This window comes from Lissotriton vulgaris, chromosome 12 (genome assembly GCF_964263255.1).
Source record: "Lissotriton vulgaris chromosome 12, aLisVul1.2, whole genome shotgun sequence".
In the NCBI taxonomy this organism is placed as follows: Eukaryota; Metazoa; Chordata; class Amphibia; order Caudata; family Salamandridae; genus Lissotriton; species Lissotriton vulgaris.
Window position 1 is genome coordinate 602,992,808 of NC_141700.1, and position 20,607 is coordinate 603,013,414.

Here is a 20,607-nt window from a genome sequence, read left to right on the forward strand (position 1 = left end):
ATCTGAATTAGAGAAATTATGCAAGGCTGGAGTCATCAAACCGGTGGAAGCAACTGAATGGTTGACACCCATTGTGGCCGCAAAGAAGAAGGATGGGTCAGTCCGGCTCTGCATTGACTTAAGGGCATTAAACAAAGAGGTCGTGGTCGACCGGTATCCCTTACCGAACATCACCCAAATGATGAGCATGCTAGAGGGTGCCAGAGTGTTTTCCACTCTCGATCTCACCTCGGCCTATTTCCAGATAAAATTACACGAGGAGTCTCAGGAACTCACGGCTTTTGTGACACCTATGGGCGCATACAAGTTCAAAAGAATGCCTTTTGGGTTGGTCTCGGCGGCCGCCGTGTTTCAAAGAATCATGGGCAACATCCTGAAAGGTATCCCCGGCGTCATGTGTTACCAGGATGACGTGCTGATTTTCGCAAAGGATCATGTAGAGCATGATGAAAGACTAAGATGTGTGCTGGGGAGGTTTTTGTCTCAAGGCCTTACCGTGAAAAAAAACAAGTGTGTGTTTGGCTGTGCAGAGTTGGACTTCCTGGGACACAAGGTGACGACAGAAGGAATACGTCCCAAGGCCGAACTGCAAAACACCATCGTGAATCTGTCACCCCCCCAAAGGCAAGGACGAGATCAAGTCGTTCATGGGGATGCTGGAGTTCTATGGGAAGTTCATAAGAAACCTGGCGGGCAGGACTTACACCATCAGGCTGCTATTGAAGAAGGAAAGTGAGTTCAAATGGAGTCAGGAGTGCCAGAGGGTGTTCGAGGATGTAAGGAGAGCACTTGCAGAGGCCCCCAGTTTGAAGTCATATATACCCAACCGGGCAACGGTAGTCACCACCGATGCAAGCGCAAAAGGGTTGGGAGCTGTCCTCACCCAAAAAGGCGAGGAGGGAGAAGAAACCATAGCTTTTGCCTCAAGGTCACTCCAGAAGTCAGAGAACAACTACTCGGTGATCGAAAAAGAGGCTTTAGCAGTATCCTGGGCAGTAGGAAAGTTCAGAGACTTCCTGTGGGGAACTCAGTTCACCCTCCGTACTGATCACAAGCCATTGGTAGAAGTATTCAGTAAGAAAGGCCTGGATGCCATCTCCAGCAGGATAAGGCGTTGGGTAGTCGGCCTCCAAGAATACACGTTCGACGTCGAGTACGTCCCAGGGACGCAAAACCTTGCAGCTGACTGTTTATCCAGACTCGTCAGTGAAGAAGAAGCAAGAGAGAAGCAAGAGAAGACAGATGAAGAAGAGGAGGGCCTTTTGATGGAGAATGTCTGCACCATCCAGAGGGCGTTGGGTGAAGAAACATGGAGAAAGGCGCTGGAAGAGGACAAGATACTGGAGGAGGTTTGCATAAGAGTAAAAGGCGGATGGAAGCACGGTGACAAGCGGGATGGAAACCTGCGGCCATACCTGGCCATTAAGGATGAGTTGACCATAATTGACGGATGTCTGTTCAAGGGAACAAGACTTGTACCTCCTGCAACTGTGAGAGACAACCTGGTCGAGATAGCCCACGAAAGGCATTTGGGTATCACCAAAACCAAACCAAGACTCCGGGAGAGCTATTGGTGGCCGAACATGGACCTGGTCACCGAAAGGAGAATCAGAGAGTGCATTCCATGCAGCAACAGCGACAAGGTCCTGAAACAGACGCCCCCCATGGTGTGTAGGCCGCCCCCGTCAGGACCGTGGGATGAGTTGGCATTAGACATCGTGGGCCCAATGTCTGGAGAACTGCGGACGCCTTACATCTTGGTGCTCGTGGATTTGTATTCTTGGTGGCCGGAGATAAAATTCGTCAATGAAGTCACGACCAAGACTGTCATCGGATTTCTACAAGAGGTGTTCATCCGAGAGGGGCTCCCCAGCAACATCCTCACGGATAATGGAGTACAACTATGTTCGAAAGAGATGGAGAGATTTCCTTGAAGAAAGAGGCATCAGACACAAACGTTGCGCTTTATACCACCCTGAAACCAATGGCATGGTTGAGCGTTTTAACAAAACCCTCAAGGAGAGCATCCAGTTGGCCAAAGCAAGTGGCATAAGCTGGAAAGAAGAGGCGTGGAGGCGTTTGGAAGCATACAGGTTCACGCCGCATCAGACGACGGGCGTCACCCCGTTCGAACTGCTCCGCGCCAGGATACCCAACACCAAGCTGACCCCAGGGTGGATGGAGTGGCACAAGGGGTGGTCGGACCGAACCAAAGAAAAGGAAAACCTGAAGAAGCAAGTACAAGCCATGAAAAGGAGGAAAGAAGGATACGGCCAGCATAAAGCCACACAGGAGGTCGAATTCAAAGTATGAGATAACATCAAAATCAGAGCTCCCACAGGGAGGGCAAGCTGGTCAGGATACAGCAATCCTACTAAAATCACCAAACTATTCAAGAATGCAGTCAAGACTCAGGAAGGGAAAATATGGAACCTAGGGAGAGTTGTAAAATACCACCCTCCAGTGAAAGACCCTGAAAGTGCAAGGGGGGGGGGGAGGTTGACTCAAGACAGGACCTTAGTTCCACCACCAAGAGGCCGTCAGCTGTCCCTCACCCAGGCTACAGGCCCAACAGGAGAGTGACCAGGCCCCCTAGGCATTTTGATCAATATGTAATGATGTGACTGTTACTTTTCTGCCTACTGTGAGTCGCCACTCCCACCAGGTCAGGGTCCCAGGTTGTTATACTCCCTTTGGCTGGTTCTTTAGGTCACCCTATGTTTTCTTGCTGTACATGTTGTATTTAATGTTTTCATTCTGCAGGGAAGGGGGATGTGTGGTATCTCCCTCTTCGTTCCCCCCCGGCGGCTCTGCGTGTGATGGTGCTGCTCGCGGTGACATCACTTAGAATGTCACCGCGACCAGCGTTCCAAGGCGAGCGCCGGGGACAGCAGCTGAAGAGGCTGTATAGCGTCAGGCTGTGGCTGAGGTCGCAGTCGTTGGTACATAAATAATAAATACTTCTGTTCACCCAAGCGACGGCTCTGACTCTCCTTAAGCCGTTACTACAACCACCTTCAGCAGAATACCAGTAGAGACTGTTCTAATGAACACACAGAGAATGTTACAGTGGGAATGTACAATAACAATTCTAACATGGAATACTACAGATTGCTCTCCTTGAGTGGCATCTCTGTGCCTCTTCTGTTCTGGCTCCTTTATCTTAAATGGATGCATCACCAGAAGCCTGGCTTATCGCCACACTTTCCTGGAAGCCGCTCAGCTGACTAACCTATTGTACTGGCTAGATCGCTGTCTTACACTATCACTGTCCTTCTCATTACTTGTGGAACGCTGAAAACTGCCTGTTTTCCAAATTTCCCGTAAGAGGAACCCCCTGATCTTAGGGCTTTTGGAATTTAGTTGATTGCCAAGACTTAACTACTCTGTTGTCACTTCTGGGATAATTGTGACTGGTTACCCAACTTCTATGTCTAAACCACTTCCTCTCTTTACCTCCTCTCAGGTGTGCTGCAGATCCTGGAGATCCTCCTCTGTGCGCTGGTTCTCATCTGTGTTATCTCATCTCACTTCGCTCTGTCTGGTTTGAGCGCCAGCTTTGGCAGTGGCAGCTTTGGCAACAGCTACTTCCCATTTGAGGGGCAGGAACTGCAACAGGTCCGCCAACTGGACCAGCAGTTCACAGTCATGCGCTCTCCCTTAGTATATGGTGGGTTGGCTTTTTCCGTGTTGATGGGCAGCTTGACACTTGGGGTCTTGGCAGTGGGCTCCAAGCATCTGCAAGATCTTACCAAGAAGTGGCTGCTTTTGGAGGCTGCCTTCAGTGTGCTGGCTTGTCTGTGTTGTGGAGCAGCAGTGGGCATCTTCCTGCACTTTGCACTGGAGATTAACGCAACTGATGTATGCAAAAAGAGAGAAAGACTGTACGCTAGAAATGGGCTCAGCTGGATGAACTGTGACCTGGCAGGAACCGACGGCGCTGCGGCAACGTTTGCCATACTCTTGATCATTTTCTATGTGGGCAGTGTTGTGCTTGCCATCCGAAGCTTACGGGAACAGACCCTGGACAGAGGGTATCCAGACGGCTCTTCAGCCGGCATAGAACCAGACTTTCCTAATAGGTGCTGATTAGCCAACTGCTTGTGTCCTACATTTCAGTGAGATACACCCCCTCTAGATTGTATGCCTATGACCGCATGGCAGTTATATTACACACATTACATCGACCTAACCCCTACCTTGCAAGGTAAGAATGATAGTTGACTAAAATAGTTAATAGGGTTAGGTACACAACGCTGGGATAAGTAATATTATGCTTACTGTGACGATGTACTGAATGATATAATTGTTGTATCAAATTATCAGCTTTTCAGTGATTGTGGAAGGTTGCAAGAAGTAACATAAATCAAACACATCAAAAAATGCTGTTAAAGCAATCCATAGAAGTGGAATAATGCAGGATACAGATGGATTGAGCACGGTTTTACAGGGCAGTATCAATGTTCCTGTGGATAGACCAAAGCCATGTGTCCCTTTGAAGACTTTTGAAGTGGTTCAACCTTCTATGGAGGTCTGTTGACGTCTTACAACCGGAAGGAGACGCCATGTTGTTCAACGGAAAATGGAGAATCCTTAAACTGCCTTTTGCATAAACATTTTATTTTTTGATCATGTTAGGTGTGAATCTGCACAGCACTTACCTTCAGTGCTCGAAATTATTCTTTTATAACCTCTGGAAGCAGCACTTATGTATTATATAACTATAACATTTCAGTGAAGAGAGTGCCTAAGTTTTCCAAACTTCTTTGGAGTGAAGGCAGTGGTCAACAAATGATCAATAAAAGACTCAACCAGCTGCTCAGACTAACAAATCTACTGGTGATATCAGTGATGTGAGCCTCCTGTAATTAAGTCCATTGGCTACAATCAGGATTGATAGTTCACCTTTAGTTTGTTGCTAAATAAACATTACAAGTTTAGTCTAATCTATCTTGATGTTGCTGGAAGTGTTTAGGCTGTGAAGAAATCTTACTGTATCCTACAAAAGTAAGACTTTATGACTTTGGAAGACAGGCAAACACTGTAGTTCCAATGAAACCTGCAATACAGCATATCAAAAATGGTTTGATGAGGCACCTGTGTATTATAAACGAGAACGGGAGATGAAAAATGGGCAAGCATAGATGACTGCACCAAAATATTTTCCTATTGAACTAATGTTTATATTGTGAGATTGTTCTCTTTTGGATGTTGTATCACATAGTGATCGGATGGTACCTCTGCAGTAGTACATTGCTTCTTTTTCCCCCACATCAGAAACCAACAATAATATTGCATTCTGCAGCATACATAGAAAGAGGAAAATGCCTTTAAGGATTGTTTTTGTGCAGGATGGTGTCCCTTCCTGCACAAAACAATCCTGCCTGTAACACAGGCTCCCTTACACCTTGGTGCAAGTGTCCCTGCGTTGGCGCTAGGCAGTGTGACTGCGCCACCACAGGGAGAGAGCAGGAATGCATCATATCGTAGATAAGGCACGTTCCTGCTCTCTCCGTCACATATCGCAACAAGTTGTCTTGTTGCGATGCACAACATTTCGATAAATCTGCCCCTTTATGTCTGGGATGAAGATCTAATACTTGTAGATCAGGATAAATGCACATTCCTCCTGATCCATGGCCTCGTTCCCGATGCCATCTCACAGTGTAGCCTTCCATTTAAGCATTACCTTTATTGGTGGTAGTTTCAAGGTTTGCCTTGAAATGGCTGAAATCTTCTTAGATGGGTCACCAGCATAAGTAAACATGGGATCATCCCTCACAGACCTTATTCCTTCATCGTTTGGGAATGTTCTGTGCTAACCTCTTATAAAACCATAACGAACCTGCGGATCCATGATTATTCGCAGGCTGTCGGTTTGGGACCCTATTTTAAAATCGCAACATAATGCGTGTCCTGAATTGGAGCAACACCAACCTCCTTAAACCAAGTGTTTGAAAGACTGACCTACTGCCTGGGGCCTTGTTTAGGAACTTCTCTCTGCAGACCTTTCTGTACTAGGAATCGCCATAGCTCAGAACCACTGAGCCTCATTTAATACACGAGGACATCGTGCCAGAGAAATCAACAACCTGATCATAGCTGAACACTCAAAGTTCCTACCATTAACATGCATCATGATAGCAAATCAAACACTGGCAAAGCCAATAGGTCTGAGTTTCATTTGCTAATACATTCAGCGTTGGCACATTGGAGTATGACATGCGAGAGGGCTATAGTTTTAGAGTAGTCCATCATGCAGTTCAATGCAAGCACTCAAGTGGAGGCACATGGATACACCCAACGACCAGTAGCATTAGGTGAGAGATGAATATTCCACTGGGCTGTACTAGCGTTTTGAGCCGATGCTGGTCGAAGAAAGCCAGTGGTTGAAATGGCAGCCCCGAATTCAGCTCAGTGTATATTGTACGCCATAGGCATGTTTGATAGCTGCACTGTGAAAACCCAAACCTAACTAGTTATCAGAAATGTAGTCCACCACTCACTCTACACTAATTGGCCACCATCGTGCAAGAACCTCTTAATACTGCAGTCAGAATTGTAAACTTTTTAAAGCTCTGTAAACGAGTCATTTCTTGCTGTGGCTGCTTGTAAGCACCTTAATACACTTATCCTGAACTTCATGCAGAAATGCCTTTTGAGCTACCTCCCAAGCTACATATGTGGAAAAAATAAACTTTCCTACTAGGCTGCTTTACATTTTACATTTACTCTGCCTTATTAGCCCTTCAAAAGTTACCCAGGGTTGGACTTGCCTTGAAAGACAGGTGACGTTTTAACCCTGCCGCATTTCCACCAGGGAAAACTTCTAGATATAACACCATCCGCTAATCTGCAACAATCAACTGCTGTTGAGAGACGCACCGAAAATATGGTTATTGTACCGCCACTTCGGGGCAACCCAAAAACAAAGATAGCATGTAGAACACGTAGATGCGATTTGGTGAGTGTACGCATTAAAAAAAGGCATCAATCTGTAATACAGGTCCCATCATTGATTCACGTGAGAATCTGCAAGAACAGGTTGTGGAAAAGCCCTTGTAACATAGTTCCCATGATAAGTAAGGCTCTATGGTACAACATACGCAAGGTTATGCCGCTGCAGTGACGAACCAGCTCTAAATGTGCAAGGTTGAGTGTCTTCACAAACATTAAGATTAGGTTTCCCAGAATAGAAGCAGTTGTTGGTTGCTGGATAGGGGTGGGGAGCTGTCCCAGTATGTTGCATGGTTTGGGTGGTTGAATCCTGGCTATTGATGGACCACATCAATTGCCCTTTTGATGATTGTTGATAGTGACATGAAGGTGTAGTTGGTTGAGTAACAGAGGTTGAAAAACAACTATAAAGAGCTCGATATGAACACAAATACCCATGTAAGGAGATTATGGACACTAAATTGAGGACACTTGTGCAAACCGATTATTACTAGAGTAAATTTTTGATAGCGTCAAACATTTCAGTAGGTTCTCAGAACGTTCCTCCTGGAAGAACCGCAGCATAAAAAGCACCTGGGGATAGGGCAACATCAATTAAATGTAAACAAGCCCACAGTGAAGGCATGAAAAATGCAGGCTAAAAGAGAAAAGAAAATGTCTTTAGATCTGTTATGAACCTAGGGTAATCACCCTGAGACATAAGCACCCAGAGAAAACATGCCATATTGTGGCACATGCACACCTCACCTATGGCCATTTTGTGAATTTATCCATGGTTTAGCATTTCAGATTTTCTAAAGTCAGAATGTGAAATTGTATTGCCTACTTACTACCGTTGAATTAATTATTTTAAAACCCACCCAGGTATTGCAATTTGTGAAATAAACTATTGATCTGAATTTACCTTTCTGCAAACGTGTGATTGTTGACCTGTCTTACACCTAGGAGACAATTCTGCAAGTGACTTTGCTGCTGTGTTTTCTTACTAGCACCCCTCATCACCCTGTATACTGGTCACGTCGGGGAAGAGCGAGTACGTGGGAGAGGAAGAGTACAAGGAGGGTAATTCTGATTCCTTGTATGTGTTTTGTAGACATGGTGGATCGACTTGTAATCTAAATTCCATCTTTCCTGTTAGCAGGGCACTTGGCCGTCATTATGAGGCCCCTGGATTAGAGACAGGGATGCCAGAGGGCCAGATTACCCATTTCTTTGTGGGCTCACGCTGCAGCTGCAGTAGAGTTGGGTAGATATATACATTCACTGGATAAAAAGTAAAGGTTAAAGTGGAGTTATACGTGATGAAGGTAGTAAGTATAACCTGCACCACCATAGACTTCAGATGTCATCAGTGATGTGATATGCGAGGTCATAAGCGGTGCATCACAGCGGTGTAAGATATATTTGTCAGTTACGTATAACTGGCAAATTTCCTTGGTTTTGTGTTTTTTAAATTGTAGTGCTTTTTCAGTAAACTTCTAAGGGTTTTTTAACGTAAGTTAAAACCTTATTAACTTCCACATGCATAATTCCACTTTACCTTTGTGTGCCTTTGATTTATATAAAAAAAAATCCATTATGATTAGTTTGTGGCCAACACTTTGCTGTGCATGGCCAACAGCTGTGCGCAGGTAGAGGTTGGCTGTGTGCGGCAGCAGTGGATTATCAGGTCGCCCAACATTTTTTGTAATTTAGATTTTTTAGTCACACAAGGCTCCCACAGGAGTCTAATTGCTGTACCACGACAGGGCAAAAAAATGGTTTCTTTTTTTTGTCTTCTAACCAGGGCTAGTGGGTCATCACAAAAAACATACTTTCTGAGTAAAGATCTAGCTTTCTGCTGAATTTGGTGTAATTCTTTTCTAAACACCATTATGATGGGGTTCTCTTTTAACCCCAAAACCAGTGGCACAGCCAATACTGCTTTTGCAAATGTTCATTTTCCTTTAGACTTTTTACTCATATTCTCTCTTTCAATTCCATGTTCCATTCGCTCTTTCACTGTAATCTTTTAAATCCACCTGCAAGTGACTGCAATTTCCTGAAGTTTCTCATGTTTAAGTGGGCCACCCAAACCTCTTTTTCAAAAACACGTACAAAAGAAATTTCCATCAGAAGCAGTTTTATTAATATCCAATGCATTTCGAGCCTCGAGGGCCCTTCATCAGGGATAACTGAAATTAATAATGATGTAATTTTGTTCTAGCCATTTTACCTGTATTTGTGACTAGTTTGTACTATGTTAAATACATGGGCTTGACAGATCACAAAGGACTTTCCACGAAGGAGCTGATGGTGGCTAACTTTTTGGGGGGAATGTTTTGTGAAGATTTGTCGGCGGCAAAGTTATTAGAAATATTTTTTTAAAACGCTCCTACTACAGAAACTCAGACTCACATATAACTACACAGTAGTGACTGCCACTGTGACAGATTGATATCCACTATCCTGTAGCTATTGTGTAAACAAAGCCAACCTTCTAACTTAAGTACCATCTTTTATACAAACTGATATCTGTACATGTTGGACAATTACTGTGACCTTTCTCCATATCTGACTTCTTCCCTGTTGAGGAGTGACCATATTGAATAGTTCTATAGTTGAATAGTCGTCTATTCTTCCATTAGTTAAATGCCATTTCGTTAAACAGCACTGAAACCTGTCCATACTTCCAAAAATAAATAATTGGAACGGGAATGGTCGTAGAAACGTACTTTCGGATTGAACAGATCAGTTAGTGTTCTTTCGTATAGCGCAGAGTCAACACTGTCTGATGATCGTGGAATCAAATCACTTCTATTTCTCCCATCTCCAGAAGCCTCTGCGCTTCTATCAGAAGCATCGTCTGGATTAATTTGGAAAAGGCAGAGCAGGTCAGGGCAACGAATGGCTTTGCCCCACAATTTGAGTGTTTGCAGAAATTCTGAGTTATCTTTACTCCTTCCGTTTCTTCCGTGTAATTCTTTCATCATACATGTACAACTGCATGCCAGGTTGTCTGATCCAGTTTAACCTTACTAAAGTTTAAACTATTTTGTTGAAGCACTTGTAGCTCCCTCCTGTTGGGCATGGCCACAAAAGAGTGTACTATCACCCAGACCTCTGCATGTATCTTTAAAGCAAAGCCAAATGCATCATTTAGTTGTAAATGTTTTGATCTCATGTTGGGCACTTTGCCTCAAATAAGTTTCTGTAGAAAGCACAATTTCCGGACCCTAGTTCGCCCTTTGCCCTTTCAGTGGCAGTGGATCTCCAGTGTAGCCTGTGTTGAGCCCAACATTATGACGCATCCCCTGTGGTTCGGCAAGCTCCGATGAAAACACCTTGCCCTGTTTATATGCAAGGCACTAGGGGATGCAGGATAAAGGTAGGAAGGGGCAAGACGGTGTTGGTCCTGTGGTGCTCCAGTATGCTTTATAAATACATATGTACATTCTGAAAACTTCCAGATGTTATCTCCCAATTCTGATGGTATCTAGGAGACCCTCCTTTAAAGCCGGCTGTCGCAATGCAGAATGAATCTGTGGTGAAGAATTTATAATGGCACAAGGCTTTTACCAAAATGGCTGCCAGTACCTGGCTGAATTGGAGCTGTGTGAGGGGCATTCTGTCTATGTGAGAAAGAAAGATCTGCTCATGCTCCTGTATCTCTCCTACACTAATTTGTACATCAGCCTCAAGTGGTAATAGCCATTACCAACCGCCTATCCAAGATCAGATCCCCCCCTCTTTACCCAGTGTGATCGTCTTGCAGAATCGGAAGCACCGAATAACTGTAGAATGTCTGTCCGAGGCGATTTAACTTTTGTCACCCTTTGCTACCAGCAATCTCACTTGAAGCCATTTTGTGATATCGGAGCACCAGAGGAGACAGATTTTGGGCCGCACTTCTAGGAGGTGGGAACTTCTAAAGTTACATTTCATGGTAGAGTTTTGCAAAGTTTATAAGGGGTCATCAAACAGCCACCAGGAATGTCCTACAAAGAAGAGGTGATAAGGGGGAACTGCAAATCGGATAACCTCATGGATACTGGGTTGGGGGACATGCATCACTTGGAAAATCAGATGTAGGTAATTGGGTTACTGGTTGTAGGGTGGCGAAACCCTACTCAAGCATCAACCTCAGTCATTGTCTGGGTGAAACGCAAAAGAACCCCAAATTAACCAATGCTTAACCCGTTGGTAGCTTTGGCACAAAAAGCAGTCAGGCTTAACTTACAGGCAAGGATTAAATTATTTGTGCAGCACTTCAAGCAGTAATAAGGTGAAAACCCAACACAAGAAAAACCTCACACCAATTTAGAAAAATAGAGAAAAATGTAGTACATTACTTGAGGTCAAAACAACAAAAATCCAATCAGTAGAGCCAGATACGTAATTTTAAAGATTTAAGTGAAAATAATGCCCAGGATCACAAAGCACCAACTGTAGTAATGTAGTCACACCAGACCGAGACAAAGTAACAAGTTCAGGCCGACCCTGATGGACCCTGGGCTGGATACAGGGACCAAGTATGCCCCACTGATCAAAGTATCTTAAATCCTAGTTTACGGAGCGTTGTGGGATCCCGTGTCGAGGATACTTCATGCAGAAATGGTTCCAGGGAAGTTGCATTTCGGAGTTCTACATCGTAGTGAAGGATGCTGTAGATGAGAGGCTTACAATGCGAAGTCCTGCGTCAAGGATGCATCATATAGTGGCTGTTCCAGGGAAGCTGTGTGGCTACAATGCGAAGTCCTATGTCATCATTGAGGGTGCAATCGTTGAGGGGCTTGTGATGCGAGTTCCTGCGTCGGGGATGTGCTGCGCAGTGGCGGTTCTGATGCAGCTGCAAGGAGATGCAAAACGCTACATCAGTTCTGCTCACAGGACCACAGGTGGCCTGACAAAGCACCTTCAGGCCCACTTCCAAGGTTCCAGGACTGGGGTGGCACCACTTGGGGAAGGGAGGGTGGGGGGGTAGGACTCATAGCAGACAGAGTCCATGTGCTGGGTTCAAGCTGGTGGTGTAGCCTTTTCTGTCCCTGAGGCTCTAATCAGGAAGCCGGACAACTAACCCTTGGAGTCACTATGGTGGTCGTGGGTTCAAGATACAAGACCAGTCCTTCTCCCTCAGGCAGTAGAGCAACAGAGTACAAGTCCTTCAGCAGAGCAGCACAGCAGGTCTTCTGAGTTTTCTGAGTCTTCCACTGGTCCAGAAGTGTACTAAAAAGTTGGGTAAGAGTGTCCACTACTTATACCTTGGCCCACACTGAAGTAGGATTCTGAAGGTTTCCACCACTGGAGGTATCTGGAATTTCCTGCTTCACTGCACTGCCCCAAGCTTGGCTAGGGGCACAAAACACTAGTGTCAAACCCTTTGCCAGTGTGCTCAGGCAGAGTCTTTGTGATGTGCATGTCTGGTAGGTGACCGCTCCTCCCCCTCATAGAATCAGAGATGCCCCATACTGCCAACACATATTCCCCCTTTGTCTCACTGTCTGGGAGCAATGATCAAAGACCAACTGCCAGCTACACCTAGTCATGTGACCCAGAATACAGGCTGCAGGCACCAAATTGTTATGACAAGAAAATCCCAACTTTCTAAGAGTCATTTTCAGAATTGTGGCTTAAAACCGAACTTTACCATTAAAGAGGGTTTTAAAGTACAATTCTTTAGACACCAAACTCAACATTCTGGCCTGCTCCCAATGGAAAGTTAGCACTGTTGTGTAGTTCCTAGGAGTCCCCCAGGACCTGAACGTTTTGGATGACCTAAACTGAGGGCTTGGTGTCCCAACTGTTTCCAGACACCCCCAGAGGATCTGTCTGCCGTTAGACCTGCAAGCTCTATAGTGTCACTCCCACCCTCCTGTATTCTATAGTGGTGTAGTTAATCTCTGGCAACCATTGAACATGACGACCCTGATTCCTCCGGGATCATGGAAAATAGTGCAGTAAGTTTTGCTCAGACACTCGTACTTGCTTTCTCCAAGAAAATACACAGGATGGTGATTAGGATGTTTCAATAGGTATTTATTGGTCCAGCAACAGCTTGTGTAAAACATATGTGCTGCGACAATCAGGAGACAGAAGCTTACGAAAGAGATTGCTAGAACCAATATAGTAAATAGTCGATACATTTCTACCACAGTGCTAATAAGATGAACATAAATAGTTCAGATAAATACAGTAGCGCTTGCATAATCCTAAAATATGCGCCCTAAGTAATTTGCCTACATGCACCTAGCCTAGCCTATGGGTGTAGATGTATATGGGTGTAGCTATGTGTAGCTGTAGCCAAGAACCCCCCAGTGAAGAACCAGCCCCATCACCTGATGATTGAGAATGAAGGACACCGTCTCTGGGTCGAGGATGACAACCCTCATGGGATGTTTATTTAGAGACAAGGGGACCCTAAAAGGTAACCAAGGACCTAGGGTATCAGTTAATTTCATAGAACAGTGGTCTTTGTTAAATGCAAAGAAAAACAATTGGTAAATATAGAACAGAGTTGATTCTATATGATCTACCCAGCCGGATAGAAAATGTTAATACAAATATTTGGATTTTCTGTCAAGGGACAGTTAGAATATCCAGTAGGATACAGTCCTGTATCCAAAGCAAGGCAATACATAAAACAGGTGTGACAGGGTGACCGTTTTAGCAGAAAATCATAAAAAACAAAACAACATTTTGTTCTAAACATAAAGAAGTAGTCCTGATTTTGCACTCAAAAGCAAGGTTATCACTCTGGCAGTAATTTATGCCCCTAATATGGACCAGGATGATTACATCTACAATATGCTACACCAGTTAGCGAGGTTTGCCAAAGATGTTATATTATCCTGTTGGGTGACTTCAATGTGGTCTGGAACCCACTTACTGATCGCACAGGGTGTAAGACTCTCCACACGGGGAGCTTTACTAAAAAAAAATCAAAAACAGATTTTGAGAGCCAAGGTGCCACGACATCTGGAGGGAACAAAATGAGGACAGGATCAGACCTTTTTTTTTTGTTGTAATTTCCATAGGACGTTTCCTAGAATTAATTATTTCTTACCCTCCTCTCCCCTCACACAAGAGTCCCCCACACAAATATTGGCACGATTTCCATTTCTGATCATGACCCAGTAAGTGTGACATATGGACTGGGTGAGAGGCAGATATAGATGGAGTGTAATAGATGAACTTTCCATCCTTCGTTGCTGAGAGAGCTGGTCCTTAGGGATGAAATTAAACTCCACATAACCACTTTCTCGGACACTCTGGTGGGCCTACTTTGGGGCACATTTAAGTAAGTCTTTTGGGCACTGTATTTGCAGTAGCACATCTTGAAAAACTAGGAGACAATATAGGAAGAATTTATATGTAGACCTGGAAAACGAAAGAAGAGAATATAGAACTTAGTTTTTCCATCAGAACCTTAGAGAGCTCATGATGCTTCGGGCGAGATTGCAAACTTAAGACACAGATATGGCAGAACTTTCCCTAATATGGGTAAAAACTGCACACTTTGCCTAAGGGAACAAGATGGGTCTCCATTTGCCCAGCCTTTTTAAAGTGCATCAAGAGAAGTCCTTTGTGAAGGATATTTTCCTTCATTATGGCACAAGTCTTCACAAAGTAAGACAGGTTAGCTGCGTTCCACGCATTTTATTCTAACCTATATACTGGGAGGCCCGTCAGGCAGTCTTCAGACAGGTTACTTGGAGTGGTGCCTTTTACCCAAAATGACCTGTCAACAATTTAAGGAATTTACTCAAGATACATAAAACCCAAGGCCTGGCCAGCTTTACTGGACATTTCTATAAAAAGTTAAAATCACAGCTGACTTCTATTTGCAATGTCTCTTTAACTTATTCTGCACTAACTAAAACAGTCACCCCCCCTCGAACAAGGCGACCATTACCCTTAAACCAGAACAATACAAAGACTTTGATAGATGTGCCTCTTGCAGGCCCACTTCACTTTTGAATATTGATATCACGATTTAAAACAAGATCTTAGCCACGTACATTGAATCAATTATACCCACTTTGATACACCACAGCCAATCTGGCTTCATTAACATGGCAAAATGCATGACAATATTAGGAGAGAGCTCCACCTGGTTGAAAGAGCGAAAAAAATATCGACCCCAGCGTGCATTGTGTCCCTTGATGCTGGAAAAGCTTTCGACCTGGTGGAATGGGGGCAGGTTTTGTCTAGGGTGGGATTTTGCCTGCAGTTTCAAACTAAAGCTCTTCTCTCCTGAATCCTCTCAAATGGCAACATGATCACGCACACAAAAAGTTTATCCCCTGTCCCCATTCATGTTTGCACTCAGTATTGAACCCTTTGTTTCTGTTTTGCCGAATGTGAGATACTAACTTGTGATGTTTGCTGACTATGTGCTCCTGACTCTTACCGATCCTGAAAAATCCCTTGCGAAATTGCAATTTCACCTAGAGGCTTTTGAAAAAGTTTCTGTTTTTAAAATAAACTAAATCGTAGATCCTCAATCGTACCCACCCACAAGAAACTATTGTTAAAACTCTGGAGGTTGGGGGCGTGGCCAAGATGGCGGGGTGAGCGGACGCTTCCTCCCGTAGCTCCTCCGGCCCGGCTCAGCTCGAGCCCCGACTTCTGCGCTTCTCTCCCCCCGCAGCTGCTTTGCGGGAGAGGGGACTGTGCCGGAGTTCCTGGTGCACCTATTGATACTACTTTGACTCCTATCGCCCCGGGGGACGTACCCCGAAAGTTTGCTCAAAGTTCGGAGCAGGGAAGAGAGCCTGGGAGGCGGAGCGTGTTGCATTGCTGTCCAGGCGCCTCGGCTGGGCCTGGTGCTGAAAGCTGGCGATCCCGAGTGTTCGGGCCCGACGTGCTCCAGGGAATAACAGCGCCCCCCGGCCGGAGCCTATGTGACCGGTGTCACCGACACGCAGCGGACCCTGGACCTCGGCTGGCGCCTTGGCCCCTCGATTCCGTCGACGGTGCATGGTGTGGCGCGGGCCCCGGACCTGACGGCGAGGACCAGAGACATCTACGCGGCAGCCGGCCTGGATGGACCCGCTGGCGAGACTGTGAGACACTGGCTGCGGACCTTTCTTGCTTACTGTGCCCCGGGGGTCGCTGGCGGTCTCGCCAGCCCGGGCCGCTCTACCGGGCCCCGCCCTGCCGCCATCTTCTCCCTGTGGAGCTGGAGCTGGCGACCTCCACCCGTGTCTTAGGCGGGCGGGTGCCTCTTTTAGCCTTGGCTCCTGACCTAATTTTCCAAGGGGCGCGCTGCTGAGGGACCCTGACTTTGGCCCCCGATTGCCACCCTGGTCGGTACAGCGACTGTCTCGCCCCGGCCTGAGCCGCCATTTTGTCGAAGGTGACGCAGCACTTTTGTCTTCGGCAGGGCCTCACATCTGGTGCCCACGAGTGGCTGGACGCATCTGAGGCGGCCGGCCCTGGACCTAGCCTACTGCAGCGGCCACGATGGCTGGGAGAGGAGGCTCGAGAAGGGGTGACCGCACGCTGCCGGACATGCTCAGTAGAGCCCAGCAACTGAGGGACAGGACGCAGCCGTCGCCGGGGTCCTCCCGGGCCTCGGCAGACGCAACTGGAGGTGAACCGCCGGTTACGAGGTCCTTCATGGAGGACTTATTTAGTTCCCTTAAGGACGACTTCCAGACGCTAAAGAAGGAAGTGGCCAGCGAGGTCCGTGAAGTGCGAAGGGAGGTGGAGGGCCTTGGCGAGCGTGTTGACACGGTGGAAACGGCGGCCCAGCGCAGAGATGAGGAGATAGTCCATCTCCAGCAGGACGTTCTCCGTCTCCGGGAGCAGTGTGTCGAGCTCCAGGCCCACTCTGAGGACCTCGAGAACAGGTCCAGGCGGAACAACATCCGGGTGCGGGGTGTCCCGTCCGCGGACGAGGGGTCGGATCTGGTGGCCTATCTGCAGGACTTGTTCCGAGAGAGTTTGGGAGAAGATGCGGAATTCCCGATCCGCATAGATAGGGTGCACAGAGTGGGCCGGCAGCGCCAGTCATCAGCACCCCCACCGGACATTCTGGCGTTCCTGCCCGATTTCCCCTTGAAGGAGCGCATCATGGCAGAGGCCCGCAGGAAGCAGCCTCTAACTTTCAGAGAGCGGCCAGTGGCGCTCTACCAGGACCTGTCCGCCATCACGCTGCAGAAGCGTAGGTCCTTCCGGATTGCTACAGACTTTCTGCGGGAGCACGAAACGCCCTACTCCTGGGGTCACCCCTTCCGCCTCATCTTTAGGTGGAACGGAGTGTTACATCAGCTGCGCTCCCTCCACGACATCTGTGGAGTATTGGGACTCACGGCCACGGAGGAAGACGGGGCGACGCCCACGTGGAGGCGCTCGGAGAGACGGAACCGGCGGAGATCGGCGAGGAGACAATCGTCGGCGACTGCGAGTCGCCCTGATTCCCCTACCATCAGGGCGGATATGGAGGAAGCCCTGAGGACAGCGGCCAGGAACTTGCCTGAATCCAACGGCGTGGCCATGACGGCCTAACTTCACTCCGGGGGGAGAGATGCTTAGCTTCTACGATGCTGGGTTGGGGCTGGAGGTTGGGGGGGAACGGTTGGAGGTGAGTGGCTGAACGTCCACTTGATTGGTTTCTACAGACTTGCCCGTTCGGGCCGGACTGAGACAATGGGGTGTTTTTCTTTGTTTGTGTTTTTGGCTGGTTGCCATGGGTTGGTTCTGGGAGGGCTTACGAATTGTTTTGTTGTGGGGGGGGTCCCGTCCGATACTGCCCAGACACGCGTGAGGCCGGTTTTGGCCTTCCCTGAGCTCCTGCCCCGCGCGCCCCCACCGCTGATCCCTCGCTTGCTGCACAGCGCTCCGGTTCCCTGGGGGAGATGCCATCCTTGAAAGTGGTGACCCTTAATGTTAAGGGTCTGAACAATCCCGTGAAGCGCAGAGCGATCCTATCCCTACTGGAGGGGACGCAGGCGGACATATGCCTTCTGCAGGAAACTCATTTGCTATCCAAAGATTGTCATAGGCTGCGCTCTGCCAAGTTCCCCACCCAATTCTTCTATTCGGCAGCGACCAAGACTGCAGGCGTAGCCATTCTTCTAGCTAGCTCTTTCAGGGGCGAGGTCTTGTGCAAATATGCCGAACAAAAGGGGAGGCTCCTGGTGTATCGGATGCGGCTTGGGGGTATTGCCTTCACGGTTGGCTCCGTTTACAGCCCGAATGATCACCAGGATCGTTTCCTGGAATCAGTGTTGGTGGATGTCACTGCCTCGCCCGATCGCCATGTTGTCTTGGGAGGAGACCTGAACATTGTCTTCGACTCGGCTATGGATAGATCTGCCCAGCGCTCTCCACAGACGGGGGAGCTTTCCCGCGTAGTGCAAGATCAGATCGCAGAGATGGATTTGCATGACCTCTGGCGCGCTATGCACCCCACCGATAGGGACTATTCCTATTTCTCTCACGCGCACCGCACTTATTCGCGGTTAGACTACCTCCTGGTGAGTGGTCCGCTACGCACAGCCGCCACGACGGCGGACATTGGGGTCCTGTCCCTGTCAGATCATGCACCGGTTTCCGGTGTCTTTGCGTGGCCGGCGGCCTCCCCCTCCAGAGGATTATGGCGGCTCCGGGATACTCTTCTGCATAAGAAGTCGGTCGTGAAGCGAGTGGAGGAGATCATTCAGGACTATCTAGTCCACAATGGCAACTCCGACACATCCCAAGCGACGCAGTGGGCGGCCTTGAAGGCGGTCCTCAGGGGGGAATTTATCTCCATTTCCTCGGCCGAGAACAGGGAGCGGCAGTGCAAGAGGGACGAACTGACTGCGCAGGTCAGGGAGCTTGAGCAGGTTCACCGTCGAACGGGGGCTCCTCGAGTTTGGAGGCAGCTGAAAGCGGCGAGGAAACTCCTTTCTGCGCTAGACCTAGATCGAGCGGAATATGCGGCGTTGCGCCTGAAGCATGCCTTTTACACGGGTGGGGACAAATGCGGTAAGCTCCTGGCCCATCGGCTCAGGGCTGCGCAGCAACGCAATGTGGTGAAGGAGCTCGTGGGTGCAGACGGAGTTTCTGTTTCCGGTGACGCGGAGGTAGCGGACTCCTTTCGTAGCTTCTATGAGGAGTTGTATGCCGCAGAACCCTCCTCGCCGGGGGACGCTGAGGATTATCTGGAGTCTGTGACCCTCCCGGTGCTTGAGCCCGCCCAGGCGGACCACCTAGAAAGAGACATCCATGTGGAGGAGGTCATCTCCGCTATAGCGCGATTGAAACATGGTAAAGCCCCGGGCCCGGATGGCTATACGGCCTTGTTCTACAAGACCTTCTGTTCTATAGTGGCGCCTATCCTAGCTCGCCTGTTCAACTCCTTCTCCGAACCGGGGGCTATCCCGCCGGACCTCCTTTCCGCGACTGTGTCGGTCATTCCGAAACCCGGGAAGGACCGGACCCTGTGTGGTTCTTATAGGCCTATTTCGCTTCTGAATGTTGATCTTAAGCTCTACACGGGGATCCTGGCGGCCAGACTTGGCCTGCATCTACCGGGTCTGGTGGAGGCGGACCAGGCTGGCTTTGTACCCGGTAGACAGACAGTTGACAACACCAAGAGGGTAACGCACATCTTGGAAAAGGCCTCGCGCGTCCCGGGGGAGCGGATGTTGCTGTCGGTCGATGCGGAGAAGGCCTTTGATAGAGTTCATTGGCCGTACCTTGAGCTGGTTCTCCGGAAACTGGGAATCGGCGAGAAGTTCCGCACCATGGTCTTCAATTGCTATAAAAGACCGTCAGCATCGGTTCGGGTCAATGGGCACAGCTCGAGTAGTTTTGTCATTGAGCGCGGCACGAGACAGGGCTGCCCCCTCTCGCCGCTTTTGTTCGCTCTCTATATGGAGCCGTTTGCCCAGAGGATACGCGATAATCCAGACGCTATTGGGGTTAAGATGGGTCAGTATACACATGCTGTTAGCCTTTATGCGGACGATGTCCTGTTGACCTTGGATGACCCCAGGAGGTCCCTCCCTGCTTGCGTCCAGGAATTGGACGCCTTTGCACGCGTGGCCGGTTTTAAAATGAATATGACCAAATCGGCTGCCCTGGACGTGTCGCTTGCCGCGGACACCAGGAGAGACCTTCAGCGTCTTTTCCCCATGCAGTGGTCTTCATCCACGGTGCCATACCTGGGGATCCTGCTGGCGCCCTCGCTGCCTGAAATGGTCAAGGCAAATTACTCTTCCCTTAGTAAGAAGATTAAGGAGGAACTCGGCCGATGGAACAAGGGCCTGCTCTCGTGGTTGGGCCGTATCACAGCGGTGAAGATGACGGTGCTGCCTCAGATCTTGTACCTTTTTCGAGCTCTACCTCTCCAGCCCCCTGTGGGTTGGATACAGCAAGCGCAGGCTGACATCTCCCGCTTCGTGTGGCAAGGCCGCAAGCCTCGGATGAAGAGAGTTCTCTCCACGCTTGCTCCGGAGGTGGGAGGTCTTGGTATCCCGGATCTCCGGAAGTATTTTCAGGCAGCGCAACTCAGATATTTGGTGGAATGGAGCAGGTGGGAATCTGACAAGCATTGGCTCTTTCAGGATCAGGCGGTAGCGGGACGTACCCTTCAGGAGGTTCCGTTCCTGCGGCGCGCGCACCGCCCGGCTAACCTCTACGCCTCTTTTGTCACCCGGGTTCCCCTGCGGGTGTGGG

At 48.3% G+C, this 20,607-nt stretch overlaps 1 protein-coding gene across 4 annotated transcripts in view; it reads left to right on the plus strand.

The window, feature by feature from the left end:
* The window catches only part of MARVELD3 (MARVEL domain containing 3), a 59,781-nt gene extending 51,921 nt beyond the window's left edge, over positions 1-7,860 (plus strand). For all 4 annotated transcript variants that reach the window (XM_086945483.1, XM_086945485.1, XM_086945481.1 and 1 more), the window contains exon 4: positions 3,467-7,860. In XM_086945483.1, coding sequence (XP_086801609.1) covers positions 3,467-4,089 — 623 coding nt within the window. In that variant the 3' untranslated portion in view covers positions 4,090-7,860. The remainder of the gene's footprint in view (positions 1-3,466) is intronic.
* Positions 7,861-20,607: the final 12,747 nt, after the last annotated feature.